General features: G+C 44.2%; 2 protein-coding genes across 3 annotated transcripts in view; both read left to right on the top strand.

Annotated features, from left to right (window-relative positions):
* The window catches only part of LOC310746227 (cathelicidin-related peptide Oh-Cath-like), a 520,941-nt gene that overhangs the window by 205,317 nt on the left and 297,742 nt on the right, over positions 1–17,882 (top strand). The window lies entirely within an intron of this gene.
* The window catches only part of SETD2 (SET domain containing 2, histone lysine methyltransferase), a 94,055-nt gene that overhangs the window by 2,731 nt on the left and 73,442 nt on the right, over positions 1–17,882 (top strand). For both annotated transcript variants that reach the window (XR_014540442.1, XM_083579054.1), the window contains exon 2: positions 1,728–1,874. Coding sequence is in view for 1 of the 2 variants with exons in the window: in XM_083579054.1 (XP_083435180.1) it covers positions 1,728–1,874 (147 nt within the window). In the remaining variant the exon portion in view is untranslated. The remainder of the gene's footprint in view (positions 1–1,727; positions 1,875–17,882) is intronic.

Here is a 17,882-nt window from a genome sequence, read left to right as displayed (position 1 = left end):
TAATAATAATAATAATTTATTATTATGTATACCCTGCCTATCTGGCTGCGTTTCCCCAGCCACTCTGGGCGGCTTCCAGCAAAATATTAAAATACAATAATTGTTAAGGGTGCACATGCCTTCTTGAAAGGTTCAGGGGCGGGGTAGGCCGCATTTCCCCCGTTTTAATTCATTTAATTTAATTTAACTGTTCCCTAATTCAAAGGGGCCGAGGCAGGTCCCCCCGTTTTAATTCTTCACTTTGCATTGTGTTGGGGGGTACAGACAGATAAAACCCACGAGTTCAAATTGGCTGGTTGCTTGGGGCGAGTAAGAATCGCCTTTAGGCGACTGGGCTCAGGAGCCACCATTTGCGGCTTTCGTTATTATTAATTATTTCATAAAATGTATATGCCTCTTGATTGTTTCAAAGAGCCTCAAAGCAGCCTCAGAGAGGCATGTTTGTGAGACAGGCTTGCCCCCCAAAAGTTTCTGAAATAATAATGTTTATGAGCAAGGCTGGAGGGATGGTTTCCTTGACAGCTTTTTGGACTTCATTGTGGGACATCTGAAGATGAGAAGAAAAGGGCCATTAAATGTACTGTAAAGGCTGAAATCCTAAACTTCCCAGGGTGTGAATCCCATTGAACACAAACAGGGGCTCTTTCTGATTAAACATACTTGGGGTGTGCGGTGATAACCGTTCTTTATTTTTGCACCTCTTATCCCAAAATGGGTCCAGACAAAAAATAAAAATAAAACTCCATATATAAGGAATAAACATTAGATGACAAAATTGGACACCAGTCGTGTAAATGACCAAGTCTTAGTTTAACTTTAATCCTAGACGCCCCCTGAAATGAAGCTATTGGCCACCTAAACATTTAAAGCAGAAGAACAAGTCATGGTGCCACCACTAAGCAGGCCCTTCTGCCTGTAGCCAACACCCACACCTCTTTTTAAAGCAATGTGTACAACACTCTGCAAAATAGCAATGAAAAGAGATTTCCCTGTCTTGAGGAGTGTAAAACTTAACACAGAGATGGCAGTAGCTGGTGGGGAAGGGCAAGTAGGGGAAGATTATGTGTTGAGTTTGATCAAACATTGAGCTTCCACCCCATGACCCACTTTACTCATTAATGTGTACTGGAACGAGTGAGGAGGTGGGGGGAATCAAGTCATAACAGCTCTTTTAGCTATCCTTTTCGGAAATGCATCTTAGAAGTTAAAGGGGTAGCTAATCCTTGTGATGCAATCTTGAGTATGAGCCCAGTTGCCTCCATTTTGAGTTCGCTAAGGGACATTTCTTACAGCCTTAGACCTTTATGTGTTAAATAATGTTGCAAATAAGACATATGGGCATTTGTAGGGCAGGAGAGATTTTGTCCTGGAGTGAGCCATGCCCATGCTTCATATATGGAAGGAAGATAACACACACACAAATTTTTATTATTAGTTTTCCAGTAGCCAAATTATAACAATAACAATCCCCCAAATTATTCAGTTATCAAAATGCCAATCAACTTCCCATTATTCAACTTCCCTTTATTGACATTTGCTTTGTTTTTCTTTTGCCACTGAATTTCACTAAATGCACATATGTAACCATTAGCAGGGTTGACCTGCTTTCTGTTCTTAATTTCTTTCGGAGAAGGTGGCGAAGTAGCTCAGACCCTCCTTGCTTCCCTTCTCTCGGATGTACCTCTAACCCACAACCGTTTGTCTTGAATACTATTTTATTTTTATAGCACAGCTTTCATGTCGAAGGATCCCAGTGGACATCATAAACCTAATACGTCCAGCATCCCTGAAATGCAGTCACCTCTGAGGTGGAAAGGGACAGACAACTGGTGTATCTTTCCACAGAATATGGATGGGTCTGAAGAGGTAGAAAGGTAAAATTTTGGACAAGGGCAATAGGGTAAACCTTTGTTTTTGCAAAACACTACTTACTGTATCACCATCTTTCGATACCCATGCCAAAGTATGTTTTCTACAACTTCTGAAATTAGTGTCGTGTGAAACAAATTTGAATTCAGCTTCTATTTTACTAATTCAAATCGTAGTCATGTTTTTCTGTCAGGCGGTCTTTTTATGATGGGCCGTATATAAGTTTAATAAATAATAACATTATGGTTTTTTCCTACTCATAAGAAGTATTGTACTTGTAAGAATGTCCTTAGCAGGTAGTTACTTAACAATAGTAAATAGTGTTCAAGTATTGGGTGGGAATTATTTTTCAGAATCTCACTGGTTTCACAAGCTCCCTTTCTTGCAGAGTGTTTTACATTACTGTTTTGTTTTTAAATCCAAGCTTCCTAACAGTTTAGCAGAACAAGTTGGCCTTTTATTTGGGGATTCAGTAACGCAATAGCTTTCCACTCTTCGTGGCTCCTTTTGTCAGCACTGCATTGTTAGGTACACCCAAAAATATGACATGTCTTCTAAAGATGTGTGGAGATGTAATCCAAAAGATATTTCACCGTGTGGCTGGCCTCTTGCATTGTTTCCTGTGTTTATATATTGCGTAGCTATACAGGGCCCAACGTTATGTGAGAGCAAATATTGGATCTCTCTTCTTTAGCAAAGGGCGTAAAAGGTGCAAAAGAATGTGCTTTATGAAGGCATTCTTCATCTGAGTTCGGTTGCGCTTGCATTTAAATAGCTCGTCTGAACTTGTCTCTTCAACAATAGCCTCCTTTCTGCCCCTCAAAGTGCCACAAGATGTTTTAAATACACTATGATGGTGGCATTCCTGGAACAAGCTGGGAAGGAGGGAGGGAGCATGGAGCAATTTGAAAACAAACCATCATGGCTGCAGGATATTTTCTGCTTGCTGGAGAAGATGGCTTCCTCCAAATAGGGTACCTTAAATAGGGCAGACACTGGCAGCTTATCCCCAGTAAAGCTACAGACAGCTTTCTGGCCTTTTCTTCTTCTTCTTGAAATGGGAGAGAGCACGTTAATTTCCCCCGTTTAATTAATGTGAGCAGGTAGCGTTCTAGGAGCGCAGCTGTTTGAAACTGTAGGCGTAAAGTAGTAATTTGGAAAATTGGAGAAATGGCTAGTTGGCTTTCTCTCTTAACTGGAAGCTGGCAATCCGTTGTCCTGTCTTGTGCAGTTTTTTCTTTCTTAATGTGATTACTGCAGAGAAGTGAGTTTTAAACTAGATGGATGAGGTAGGAGGTAACTGTTCCCTTATGTGATGATCCGCAGCATTTTAGAAAGTGACAAGATCAGCTGTGTTGGCTCAACTCATTTGTATGTAGAGGCAGGAATAGGAGAAACACTTCTTTTTCTGTGCCTTGACCGGTTCCACAGTGAATCAGAATAAGTTTGTTCATTCAGTTTGGTTATGGAAAATAATCTGTTAGCTGAAGATGCAACAAACCTCAAGTATGTAAGCCAAATTAGGCAAGGACTTTTTCTGCATTTGTTTTAATAAACTACTAGGCTATCTGTAAATGGAAAACATCACCAAAGAAACCTGTTCAACAAAGAGGTCTAGGAACCTGCAAAAGCTTCAAAATCACAGCTTATCTCTCCTGCCTCTTATACTCCAGGTTTATTAATCCACAGTAAGTTATTGTATTCTGCTTGTAATTCTTGGAAGGAATTTGCATATCTGCTCCACACAGATGGTTTGAAACAGCGTGAGAGAAAATCTACCGTACTTTTAATTACCTTGGTAGAGGGTTCAAAACAGCAATTCTCTTTGTAAACTGCTTTGAAGTTGTTTTTACTAACAGGCGGTGTATAATTTTTTATTAAATGAATGAAGGGGTACATTCACGTTAACAGTGATGAATCTGGTCCATTAAAGAGTAATACATTTCTGGCTTGAGCCGTTCTAGTACTGTAGGTTTAGGTTTTCGCTGTAACGAGCTAAAAGGATTATTTCACTTGAATACAAGTCCAGCCTTTCTCACCCCTGGGTCCCCAGATGTTGGACTACAACTCCCATCATCCCTAGCTAGCACAACCAGAGATCGGGAAGGGTGGGAGTCGTCCATCAGCATTTGAGGACCCCCAGGTTGAGAATGGCCGTTGGGCTGTTAATTATGTATGTAAAGGAAATAAATTAATACTCTTTATGATTAAGTGGTTTGGTATAAGAATAATGAACACTTCATTGTGGAGCTAAAATCCAAAATGCAGTTGGGCCATATCTTAAGGCTTAAAAGTTAGGGGGTATGGGAAGGTCTGTTGAATTTGAAGTGGCCTAGTTCAGTATAGCTCCTTCACCACTCTTCCCTAAGAACTTATTCATCCTCAGTGTCATAAATCTGCCACACTTCATGTTTGCCATTGTAGTACCTGAAAAAACACACCATTTAATAACCCGAAGTACATGCAATAAGGGGATGAGTGCAATACGTTCGTTCATTTCATTCATTCCTGTTGTGCTTAACTTTATTATTGAATTTTAGACAGTTAACTGAAGCAAATACTGAAGTCTGCCTTTGGTCATAATTTAGCTGCATCTTTCGTACAGAACCTACCACCACAGGCTGGATTTGAATTACTGTTCCGTTGTCGCTGGTTTACTGCTGGGGTGACCATCTGAAGGGTTTCTGTGTGGATAATTGGACGCTTAATCAGACTCGACTACTGTAGATCCAAGGGCGGTTTGAACATCCCAGAGTAAGATTAGTGTGGACAGTTCTGGGGTGCTTGGAAAGCTTATACACTACCTTTTCTGCAAGCTAGCAGTTGAGGCAACTTGGTAGTGAAAATACAAAGCAGCGTAAATACAAAATGATAAAATAGAAAGTAGCAGCCACTGTAGAAAAAAGAGCCACTGTAATGTAGATAAAATATAACACATTCTTCTCTGACCCCAGTAACATAGCAAACATCAGTAAAATAATTCAGCCATCAGAAACTCCCAACACAGCCCAAAACAGTTTAGAACAGAATGTCCTTAAGTTTTAACATTTTCACTTTGAAGGGCTGTGGGCCAGACACAGCATTAAATTTTTTTTTTTTTTTAAATTACCCACCCTTCACCACATGGTCTCAGGTTACTACTATTTAATATACAGTGGTACCTCGGGTTAAGTACTTAATTCGTTCTGGAGGTCCGTTCTTAACCTGAAACTGTTCTTAACCTGAAACACCACTTTAGCTAACGGGGCCTCCCGCTGCCGCCGTGCCGCCGGAGCACGATTTCTGTTCTCATCCTAAAGCAAAGTTCTTAACCCAAAGTAATATTTCTGGGTTAGCGGAGTCTGTAACCTGAAGCGTATGTAACCCCAGGTACCACTGTACAAAGAAATCATTTTAAACCAATAATCAAGAGAATAAGGTGGGCCCAGAATATACCTCTCAGAATGTCAAAAGCCAGTATAAAGAGGTGGGTCTTCAGCATATGACACAAGCTACATGTGGAGGGGAAACTCCACAACTTGGGGCCTGCCGCAGAGAATACTCTGGCTTGAAATACACTTTAGGGGGGACCAGTGTTGGAACTGGGATAGAAAAGCTATTTACCACATGGCTCCTGGAACCTGGGCTGTGGGCACCAAAAGACAATGCCTAGTCACAATTTTTTAAAAAAATTCAGCAACACTTTCATAAGCACGAACTAATACTTCTTTAACCAGGTAGAAGAGCGCTTGAATCACTTGGCTCATGTGCTTCTTTAGGTGCTCTGCTTCTGCGCGAATCAGCTGGTTCGTGGGGCAGCACAGCACCAAAAGAGGCGTGCCTTTTTGTGCCCTGCTGCCCCGCAGACCATTTGCAGCCACACCAGCCATCCAGATGGAGATGTTAAGCGCCAAGCCTAGCGCTCAGACATCTCCATCTCCTCACGACAGGCCGGTTCCCTGTGGCAAAATGTGCCTGGCCCCTGGCAGGCACAGTGGGAGGGCAGGGCGGAAAAAAATGGCGTGCCAGAATTCAGTGCGGAAAAGCTTCCTAGGACTAGGTTGCTGAACTCTGCTTGCTGGCTGTGCAGGAGGTCATGAGTTGGAATGATAATGAAGCTGATTATTGGAGCAAGAGAGGCTTGTGCCCTAAGGTAGGGGTGTGAAACCTGTGAATCTCTGGTGGTTTGGGACCCCTAACTGCCATCAGCCCAGCCAGCGTGGTCAGTCATCAGGGATGATGGACGTTGTAGCACAGCAACGGCTGGGGTGCTGCAGTTCCTCTGTCTGCTTTAGGGAAGGGACGTGGGTGGCGCTGTGGTCTAAGCCACTGAGCCTCTTGGGCTTGCCGATCGGAAGGTCGGCGGTTCGAATCCCTGCGATGGGGTGAGCTCCCATTGCTCTGTCCCAGCTCCTGCCAACCTAGCAGTTCAAAAGCATGCCAGTGCAAGTAGATAAATAGGTACTGCTGCGGCGGGAAGGTAAACGGCGTTTCCGTGCGCTCTGGCACTCATTACGGTCCTCCATGCGTAAGTAGCGGTTTAGGCCTGCTGGCCACATGACCTGGAAAGCTGTCTGTGGACAAACGCCGGCTCCCTCGGCCTGAAAGCGAGATGAGCACCGCAACCTCATAGTCACCTTCGACTGGACTTAACCGTCCAGGATGATTTACCTTTTACCTTTTTACCTGCTTTAGGACAAGCTGGTTTTCAAGCTTGTTGCTGCCTTTACAACTAAAATATTTATTTAGTGGCAGTAGTAAGCTAAGAGATGGTCAACAAACCAGTGGCCCAGGCATCCGCAGGCACCACTATCGCATACTTTGGACTTGTGACAAAGGTTGGCTATGACCAGGCTAGGAGATGGAGAATGTATAATTTGCATGGCCTTTGGACACTGAGTTTACATTCTGTGCGGATCTGTCCCTCAAATGCAGAACATAAGCTCAGCAGGGGCAGTTTCATTGGAGTACAGAAGGAAATGAGGTGGTTCAAGTAAAAAAGTCCTTTAAACCTTTTGGAAGAAATAAAAACTTCTCAGACGGAAGTTCCACAGCTGCCATGATTTTGAATCACTTTAGAAACTTATAGCTAGTGCGAGTCTCTCAGACAATTTTGTGTTCCTTGCAGGTTTATTTTCCAAACCTCCTGTGGATATGTCTTTTCTTCCCCACAGAGTGGATTATTGGTAACTTTAGCCCTCGGCAAAATGTTTTCCTACTTGCAGAACACATTTACGTGGATAAAGACAAACAGAGCAAAGTTGCTTCCTCAATTATTTTATAATCGTAATGCATCAGGGAGACAGTAATGGCTCTGGAAAAGAAAGATTTGTTTTACACCTGCACCTCTTCACCATCACTTCCTTATTAAGGAGACTAATGATTGTCTCTGAGGGCATTAAAGTGAAGGGAGGAAGGCTTGGCTGCTGTGGCGTGTAATCTTTCTTTAAAAAAGAAAAAGAAAAAAACTTGCTTGGTAACGCTGCCCTTCCCAACTGAGCTAAGATGCCACTTCAAAATGTACCTTACATAAACTGGATGCATGGATAATGTTGGGTTCAGTTGATGTACCAAATTTGGGTGGGTAGGTGGTGAATCTATTGAGGACAGGCCTTTTGCATAATTTTTCCTTTTGCCTAAAATGAAGAGGGGTGTGTTTCTGCTTGTGTGCATGCTAACATACACATACTTGGTTGGAAAGTGATTTCACCCTCCTTTTTGTGTCTTGTCACATGCTTCATCCCCAAGATCTCCCGTTAGTTAGCCATCTGCATCTGTGCAAGGTATTGCAGCAAAAAACCTGGTCCTAAAGTTATTAGGCAATGAAAATGTAGCTGCTAAAATATACCTATGAAAACATAAGGCTAGAAGGAACCTTCATTTTTCACAGGCGTAGGCAAACTTGGCCCTCCAAATGTTTTGGGACTACAACTCCCATCATCCCTAGCTAACAGGACCAGTGGTCAGGGATGATGGGAATTGTAGTCTCAAAAACCTATGGAGGGCCGAGTTTGCCTATGCCTGATTCATCCTTTCCTGTTAAATGCTTGTCCAAACAGGAGAGGCTTAGGAAGTAAATTCCGAATTAGGAAGCAGCCATCAAGAATTCAGTCTCCTCTGCCCTTGTTTAAGATTAGCATGTAAGTTGTACACTTGAAACATTCTCTCATACCATCCTCTTGTGGGACAGTGTTTAAGACCAGGTCCAAGCCGTGCTGTAGGTAAAAAGCAGTACTTCAAATTTTACCCTTGGTGATGGGAAGGTAGTGCAGATCCTGGACCACTGTTACAGAATATTTACAGGGACTCACCTCCATTAGATTCAGTACATAGATTCCTCAAGTAGGCATAAACTGCTTAATTTGACCCAAAGGCAAACCCGGCATCTAAACAAAGGGACTTTTCAGGTGGTGTGTAAATCAAGTGAAGCTTTTTCAACACTCCTTTGCTCAGAATCCCTTATGCTTTTAAGGCAGCATAATGTAGTTCTGTGTCCCGCTTGCTTTCTTTCTTTTTTTTTTTTTGGTAACAGTTCTTATTTGCATGCAAACAGCGCAGCCTGTTCTGTAGTTTTGCAAGGGTTTCTTCTTTCTTTTTTCTCTGCTGCCATTTCATCGCCAGAGTATTTTGTTTGTTGTATCCACAGCAACCACCTCAGATGCAGAACAGTACTGTAAAAGTCAATAATCTTGCCTTTTATGCTTGCCTAGGGAGATGACTCCCTGACCTTTCTGTGCTCAGGAGGCCTTCCCTAAAACTTGGCAACCTTCCTTAGCCCCAGAGAATCGTTTTAAGTATAAGAACGCCTGGTTTAACAACCTATGCACACGTTCACGCGGCCAGTTTGAGTTTGCAGTGCTGTAGCTGGAACATTCTCACAATTCGAAGGCTTGGCCTTTTGCAGTTTTCTGTCCACTTCTCTCTCCCTCAACCCCTTGTTTTTTCAGAATGCAAGTAGAAAGAGATTGTATTGGAAGCAGCTGCCTTGTGATTCTGAGCATGGAAAGTTCAGAATAGATCTGTCTGGCCATATGTTTTTTACCAAGCAACTCTGTTCCTAATGCTGGTTGAAACATTTGAAAACCTCGCCCTACAAACGTCTTTCTGAAAACAAAAGGCTGCAACACGCATGACTTGAAATTTCTGTGCTTTGTATAGTCTTCTCAGGGACGTGGGTGGCGCTGTGGGTAAAACCTCAGTGCCTAGGGCTTGCCAATCGTATGGTTGGCGGTTCGAATCCCTGCGGCGGGGTGAGCTCCCGTCTTTTGGTCCCAGCTCCTGCCCACCTAGCAGTTCGAAAGCACCCCTAAGTGCAAGTAGATAAATGGGTACCGCTTTATAGCGGGAAGGTAAACGGCGTTTCTGTGTGCGGCACTGGTGCTGGCTCGCCAGTTGCAGCTTCGTCACACTGGCCACGTGACCCGTAAGTGTCTTCAGACGGCGCCGGCTCCCGGCCTCTTAAGTGAGATGAGCGCACAACCCTAGAGTCGGTCACGACTGGCCCGTACGGCCAGGGGTACCTTTACCTTTTACTGTTCCTAATGCTGGTTGAAACATTTGCAAACCTCGCCCTGCAAATGTCTTTCTGAAAACAAAAGGCTGCAACATGCATGAAGTGAAATTTCTGTGCTTTATATAGTCTTCTCTTCTTCCCTCATTTACCATTCATTAACAATATTCCACTTTTGGGTTTCAACAAAAGTTCACAGAGCAGTTAGCCAAGTGAAATGGAAACCCATCTTTAAAAAATGAAACAAAAGCTAACATTAAGTAACCTAACAGTAGGTGAGTTCTTCTAGATAGAGAAATAATTTTGAAAAGCCTAGTGGCATAAAAAAAATATTTGCACCTGTTTCAGAACGGAGCCAAGTAAAGTAGGGGAATTTCGTGTTCCATAATTCCAGGGCAACATCAGAAGCAGTTCTAGGATGCATCTAACATTAATTCTACTTGGATTAATTCTAGTTGGATACTACCTTTAGTCTGGTAGATGACATGCTTGCCCCCAGTATGAGGAACAGTGTTAGAGATATGAAAGCTAGGAGCTAAATGGCACCTTAAACCTAGGTTGTGGACGCAACAATGGAATGTCTAGGTATGCTTCTTTATAACAAGAATTTATAACAACCTGAAAATAAATGATCTGCAGCTAAAATCTTATGTTCATTTTTCACATGGTCTAGTCCTTTCCCTGCCCACCCCCCTAATATTCTTAAGAGGGTCTCTGCTCCAGTCTTCAGAGAGTAGCTGGAAGTGGGGAGGCAGAAAAGGGTCCTCCTTTCCTTCCACTCTGCAGTTTTAATCTGAAATCTTAGGCACAGCACTGCACCCAGAGCTCAGAAACTGCTTGTGCTAATGAAATTCCCTGTCGCAGAATGCCCCTAGAACAATGGGAGTTTCAAACACTGTTGTGGTATCCTGTAGGAGGGTATCATTGGCTGATCTTAAGGTTTTGAGAAAGATCAAAAAGGCCATGCACACACCCAGTTATGTAGAAATGCAAATGACAGGTTCAGAAACACAGCATTCTTAGTGATCGGGTTTGTGCAAAATAAGCAAATATACATTTACTCCACTGTTGAAACTTGGAATGTAAGCTAGCTGTTTGCTTATGTTAATACAGGGGAATCCCCACTTACATGAGGGTTCCGTTCCTGGCATTCCCACGTGTCATTGCTGCGCACGCAAGTGGGGATTCCTCTGTTCCGCCCCCTTTTGGCGCTGAAAACTGCACGTGTCAGCAGGACACAGGTGAGGGGATGCCTTTATTGCAAAGTAGCATGTACACTGATGATGCTTTATTGCATAGCTTACCTTTCGGGTGGCGCTTCTTGGGCTCTCTGTTGCTGTCTAGAAGTCATCATTGGGAAGCTTTGTTGACATCCACAGAAGCAAGTTGCAAGACAGCCAGTGATTTATGATTAGCTTAGAGCTGGTTGTGTTTATTGCAAGAATTGAAAGAGAGGGAAACTGTGGGTTTTGAGGCTGGATGTGATGGAACTGGCAAGGATTACCCTGTGCAGAATTCTCCAAAAGACGTGAGGAGAATTGGAGGATCCTGGGATGCCTAGCTGCTGTTGAGGTGTTTCACAAATGACAAGTATTGTTACATGGCTGGGATGCAGAGGGTGCATTTAGATCACGGGTGTCAAACACAAGGCCCGCGGGCTGAATCCGGCCCGCCAGACCTCGTCATGTGGCCCGTGTAGCCGCCGCCGGCCGCCAGCCTTCAACTTTTATTCTCGCTTCTTTTTTTTTTTTGACACAAGAAAGCCGCCTCTTCAGCGCATGCACGGCAGCCTACAAGCCAGAGAACGTCTGCCCTCTAGCGGCGCCGGCCGTTCTACACAGGAAACCTCCACTTTACATGCATTCAGGAAACCTGCACTTGTTTTTATATTGAGCGCATGCCATCCTGTGATGTGACAGATCCAACGGCTGCCTGAACCCTTCTCTCCTGTACTGTAAGTCCTACAGATACAACCGGCCCTTTGAGGGTGACCAAACTGCTGATGCGGCCCCCGATGAATTTGAGTTTGACACCCCTGATTTAGATGGTCCATCTGATCATATCGTAGCAAGTCTCCTAAGGGAAGAAAATGTGTTGTCGAGATTTGTCTAGCAGTGCCCACTGCTATGGCAACAGCATGGCATAGGATGACTTGCCACAGTAGTTCAGATTTTCTCAGTTGTGAATCTGCCAGGAAAAGGGGGTGGCTGGGTGCTGTTGCTGCTCTGCAAGCTTTGCCAAGAATGGTTGGGTGTAAAAAAGAAGCTGCTGCCTGGAGCCTTGCATTGCTTCTGAGCTGCCACTTGAACATCAGCGTTTACCTGCAGGACACAGGTTCAGGCTAGCCCTCCCTTGTGAGTAGTTGAATCAGGCCTTATTGCCCTCTGTTATCAAGGTAAAGGACCAGGTGGAAGAGTGGGCTACCTCCATTTAGTTCCAAGGCCGTTGTTGGGCCTCTCCTGAGCTACAGGCTGCTATTGGATTGGTCACCTGCCCTATTGCTCCCTTTGTTGCTGGCCGCCCTCCAATCACAATCTCTTGAGCTCCTCCTGCTCCTGGTTTTCCCGTAGGGCCTTGACTTAACCAGGCAGCCTCTACAAGTCTACTTGAATTTGCCTAGACCGTTGCACCTTCTCAGGTTGCTGTCATTGTCATCTCTCAGTGCTTCCCATCTCCCTATTGGTTAAGGGTGGCCTTTATTCTGGCCAGGAGCTGTGGGACATTCTCATGGCTCATGAGACGCAGAGTGCCTTACCTGGGAATGTCGCGCAATTGGACCCCTAAGGTTGGCACCAAGCACTGCCACCCCAGGGTTTAGCTTGAGGTTGTGTTGTTGTGCCTGAACAGTTCGCATCTAGTCCTTCGCCGTCTTCCAAGCCTGCTGTCAATCTCCTCCTCCTCCCTCACAGTGTTCAAAATTCTCCAGGCGCATGTTGCACCTAGCTTTCAACCGCTTGCGATCAACTGAAGATGCCCTGGGTGCCAGGATGGGACCTGACATCTCCACTGTCTGGAGATCATTGGATCTGGACTGTTTTCACACACTAATACACCATCTGTAGAATTCTATCACGTACATTTTATCTGCACAGTCAGAATGAATTTCTGGAACCAAATCGCTTTTTCTGTGCAGCCTGGAGCAGGAGCAGCCGCCATTAAGAAAAAGAGGTCGGAATAAGCCAATATATATGTGGACTTCTGGGTCAAGTGACTTTTTTAACCTAGCTCAAGGTTGTCATCTGAACTAGCCAGATGCTTAACTGAGAATCAATCGCAGCCAGTCCATCCTTTGAAAAATAAGACTTTAGAGCTGTCTTGCCCTAAAATGGCAACTAGACATTCCATTTTGGCGGCTGCAACCTTGGTTTAAGGGGCCATTTGGCACCTAGCTTATATATATGAGTTTCGAACATCGCACAAAAAGAGTGTCCATACAGATGGGATACAGATCCCTTTCCAACTGCCACACCAGAGAACTTTTCCTTGTCCTTTTTTCTAAGACTTGGGATACACAAACGTTTTTGAAATCTAGGTGGAGTTGCCAAAGGAGGTGTCTCCTCATGAGGACTGTTTGGAGCCTGAGTTGATGCTTGCTGTCAGCCGAAATATTGTGCCAGCCGCTTGATATCCAGAGCTTACAAAGAACGAGAAAGCTAAATTACGCTTAATCTACAACGCTGTATAAACAAACCTTTTATTCAGTTAAAACCACAAGTGGTATCAAATGCTTGCTGGCTGCTGGGGTGGTTCTTTGTTTGGAATAATGTGTTGTACAGCCAAGAATATAATCCTGAGGGCAGCAAAGAACAGTACTATTCCTTTCCAAAGGTTGTGTTTATTCACAGGACGATGATTGGTTCAACAAGGCTTGAGTCATCTCAGTGTAAAGCTTGTGTAAACGATTTTAGAATGGAGAAAGGAATACCCCAGGTTTCAACAGAGACTTGGCCATAGTTATACGTATATTACTTCTTACTTTGGTTATAGAGAGGGAAATGAGTTTATTGCATGGCTCTGCGATGGGGTGTCTCCCACACCCATGGGAACTTTTTAATGAAGTGTTTTCCCGGTTGTGGCCGTTGATTTGTACATCTTTTTACAGGCTACTCCCCAATTTTCTAATCGTAGGAGAGAGAGGCTTTATACACCTACATGGACACATTACGGGCCACACCTGTATATGCTAATGATTCATGTATCAGCCAATCTTGCTTTCTCTTTCATGCACCATCATCACCAGACAAATTCCCTTACTCATTTCCTGCTTCATTTTTAACCGGCCCTCTCTAATGGAAAAAAACAAAATGCATCTGGGGTCTATTATTCTGGTGAAGGTTGACTTAGGATTACACCTATGGCTAAAGGTAAAGGGACCCCTGACCATTAGGTCCAGTCGTGGCCGACTCTGGGGTTGCGGCGCTCATCTCGCTTTACTGGCTGAGGGAGCCGGCGTACAGCTTCCGGGTCATGTGGCCAGCATGACTAAGCCACTTCTGGCGAACCAGAGCAGCTCACGGAAACGCCGTTTACTTTCTCGCCAGAGCAGTACCTATTTATCTACTTGCACTTTGACGTGCTTTTAAACTGCTAGGTGGGCAGGAGCAGGGACCGAGCAACGGGAGCTCACCCCGTCACGGGGATTTGAACCACCAACCTTCTGATCGGCAAGCCCCAGGCTCTGTGGTTTAACCCACAGCGCCACCCACATCCCACACATATGGTTATTTCACAGCAATTAGGTATGCCAGCAACTAGGGCTGGGCGATACCTGGTTTTCAAGATTGTGATATATCACCAACTAAACATCACCTAGCCCACCTAGCAGTTCGAAAGCATGTCAAAGTGCAAGTAGATAAATAGGTACCGCTCTGGCGGGAAGAAAAACGGCATTTCCGTGTGCTGCTCTGGTTCACCAGAAGCGGCTTAGTCATGCTGGCCACATGACCCGGAAGCTGTACGCCGGCTCCCTCAGCCAATAAAGCGAGATGAGCGCCGCAACCCCAGAGTTGGCCACGACTGCACCTAATGGTCAGGGGTCCCTTTACCTTTACCTAAACATCACAATATATTCCAATGTCTGAAGATAAAGATGTAACTGTGTAGAGGCGAACAGCAACCTGTGCTAATATTGAGTTACATACTTTTAAAACAGGTACAGTTCTTAGCCTCCTTCCCCGGCAGTTCTGTTGGATCTTCCTGCTTTTCATGGGGTAAGAACAGAGAAGGTTCCCCCCCCCCAAAAAAAGAAGGGGATGCTTTGGGGACAGTGGTATAGTGTTACCAGCTGCATAATTGCTCGTAGTAAATTAGTGTGCCATTTATTTCAGTTAATCCTGGAAAATAGCAGTAATTTTATCTCTGGGCACATTAGCAAGTAATTATCCAAACATGATAAAACTTGAAAGTCATTTTGTCTTTTTTAAAAAACAAAACAAAACACCCCTTACCAACTAATAGCTACATCTATCAGCTGATGAGTGACAGCAATGATAATTTAACAGCTGAATTTAATTATGGTTGGGGTTTATTGCTTTTTTAGTAATCTCTCATTGATGATCCTGAACAGCTCTTGGGTTTCCTCAATATCATGGAAAGGGATATTGCCTGTCCTGGTAAGGAATCTGTAATTTTGTCTAATGTGGGCTGCCCACTCCATTACTTTCCTATGAACGTTGGTGTTAAAGAGAACTTGGGTGGGTTAATGATTGGCAGGAAGACAGGGATCTTCTATTCCCACCCCCACCCCCAGTTTATGACTATTGTCACAATGTTTTCCTATAGTTGTGAAATATTATTCACTTGCCTTTGTTAAAATTCCACAGAGGAATTATAGTTTGGCAAGCCTTCCGGCAGGTAATTGTCTAAATGCAGGACATTTTGACAAGTTCTTGATTTGCCAGTATATTTGAAATACTAACTAAAAAAAAGTAATCTTGTCAGGGCATGATATTAAAAGTCCATGATACAGCAAACTTGATGAAGTGTGCATGCACACGAAAGCTCATACCAATAACTAACTTAGTTGGTCTCTAAGTTGCTGCTGGAAGGAATTTTTTAATTTAATTTTATTTATTTTATTTTGTTTCGACTATGGCAGACCAACACGGCTGTTGTTGTTGTTGTTGTTGTTTAGTCGTTTAGTCATGTCCGACTCTTTGTGACCCCACGGACCAGAGCATGCCAGGCACTCCTGTCTTCCACTGCCTCCCGCAGTTTGGTCAAACTCATGCTGGTAGCTTCGAGAACACTGTCCCACCATCTCGTCCTCCGTCGTTCCCTTCTCCTTGTGCCCTCCATCTTTCCCAACATCAGGGTCTTTTCCAGGGAGTCTTCTCTTTTCATGAGGTGGCCAAAGTATTGGAGTCTCAGCTTCAGGATCTGTCCTTCCAGTGAGCACTCAGGGCTGATTTCCTTAAGAATGGATGTGTTTGATCTTCTTGCAGTCCATGGGACTCTCAAGAGTCTCCTCCAGCACCATAATCCAAACACTGCTACCTACCTGTAAATTGATGAAACTAAGCAAGTCTGGGTCTGGTCAGTGTTTTGGGTGAGGGAAACTGCCTGGGCCCCCTTTGCATGCCATCTTGATTCCACCGTGGAGAAAAAAGTGGGATATAAATGCTATAAATCCACTCAGAAAACTGATTATTGTGTTAAAGTATCCTTTTACAGGATTGTTCGTGTTGGGTTTCCTTTTATTTCAGAGCCTTCCTGCAAAATGCAGATGTAAAATGATCACATTAAAAAAAATTCACTTTCTGGGTTTGTTTTTTTGGTAACTTTTCCATATCATAGTTGATGTGTGTAGCTGTGCTTCCGTTTGATGGAGGTGGCCTGCCACAACAGAAGTATGTAGCCCTTGTAGACGCCACAAACTGGAGAAGGTGGTGTATTCTTGCTACTTTGGATGCAGTTATTCTCAGAACGTGTAATATTTTGCACAGCAAAAGCAAAAATAGCTTGTCTTTGAGGAATGCCTGTTGAAATTTTGCAGGTTCTGTGGAATGACACAGTCTAGAACAGGGGTAGGCCTGGAGGCCGGATGCGGCCTGATTGCCTTCTCAATCTGGCCTGCCGACAGTCCGGGAATCAGCATGTTTTTACATGAGTAGAATGCGTCCTTTTATTTAAAACGCATCTCTGGGTTATTTGTGGAGCCTGCCTGGTGTTTTTACATGAGTAGAATGTGTGCTTTTATTTCAAATGCTGGGTTATTTGTGGGGCATAGGAATTCGTTCATATTTTTTCACCAAAAATATAGTGCAGACCCCCACAAGGTCTGAGGGACAGCCCACAGCTGAAAAAGGTTGCTGACCCGTTCTCTAGAAACACCTGCCTCCTAGTTCCACTACCTCTTTGGTCACGTACATGCTCCTTAATACTCCAGGTGAATGATCTATCTCAGACAAAAAATAATTCTTCTGGGTGATATTTATGCGATGCCTTTTCATTTGTAAGCGGTCGATGAAACCTCTTCCAGAAAACATGGGTGTTGCTGGAATACAGCTATGTTAGTGCCATGAAAATAATCTTAATACGTTATTCCGCTTTAGTTGTGGTCAGTGTAGTTGCACCTTGTGACTTTCATAACATGCATAATGTCTCTGGGCATTGCCCCCCCCCCCCCAATTCAAACCAAAGGTTTACACCTTGACATAGAGAAGATGACTTTTAACCAACATGCAAATTCCGTATTTTTCGACCTATAGGGCGCACCTCGTTTTTTTGGGGGGGAAATAAATAAATAAATATCCCCCCCGCCGACCCCAGCCCCCAGAACAGGCTGCTATCCGCAAGCCTTGCGAGCCCGGCGGGAGTTGCCGCCGGGCTCACAAGGCTTGCGGACATCTGCGCGAAGCACAGGGCGCCCTCCGGAGCACCCTTCGGGCTGCAGGCTGCTGCCCGCAACCCTTGCGAGCCCGCGGGAACTCCCGCCGCGCTCCGAAGGCTTGCGGATAGCTTCCTGAAGCCTGGAGAGCGAGAGGGGTCTACGCGCACCAACGCCTCTCGCTCTCCAGGCTTCAGCGAAAGCCTGCATTCGCCCCATAGGACACACACACATTTCCCCTTCATTTTTGGAGGGGGAAAAAGTGCGTCCTATAGGGCGAAAAATACGGTACGTCAAACTGACAGACTAAGGCTATGTAATCTCCCTGGAATATTTCTTTCATCATTTTGCCATGTTTTTGAAATCCAAACCCATCAGTGAAAGATGGTCACTGCTGGTCGTATGCCTCACCGTGCTTTCAACTAGCTCACAGTTTGTTGGAAGAAAAAAACAGCAATGACAGGAAGCTCTGATACTGTTGAGTGATAATGCTGTCATTTTCAGTGCAAGATCGATTCACAAGAGCAACTAATGTGCTATGGGTATATATTTAAATTGACAACCATTCTCAAATTGGCTAGTTAAATTCTGAGGATCTTTACTTCTGCTTCCCAGCAATCGAGTAGTACATGCTCCCCAATTTGAATACCAAGTGTTTCATCTTTATTTATTTATTTCCCCCCCTTTTTTTTACCT

Source organism: Podarcis filfolensis (assembly GCF_964270895.1).
Source record: "Podarcis filfolensis genome assembly, chromosome: 12".
NCBI classification, from domain to species: domain Eukaryota; kingdom Metazoa; phylum Chordata; class Lepidosauria; order Squamata; family Lacertidae; genus Podarcis; species Podarcis filfolensis.
Note: the sequence above shows the minus strand (reverse complement) of the source record. Positions and strands in the feature narration are given on the sequence as shown.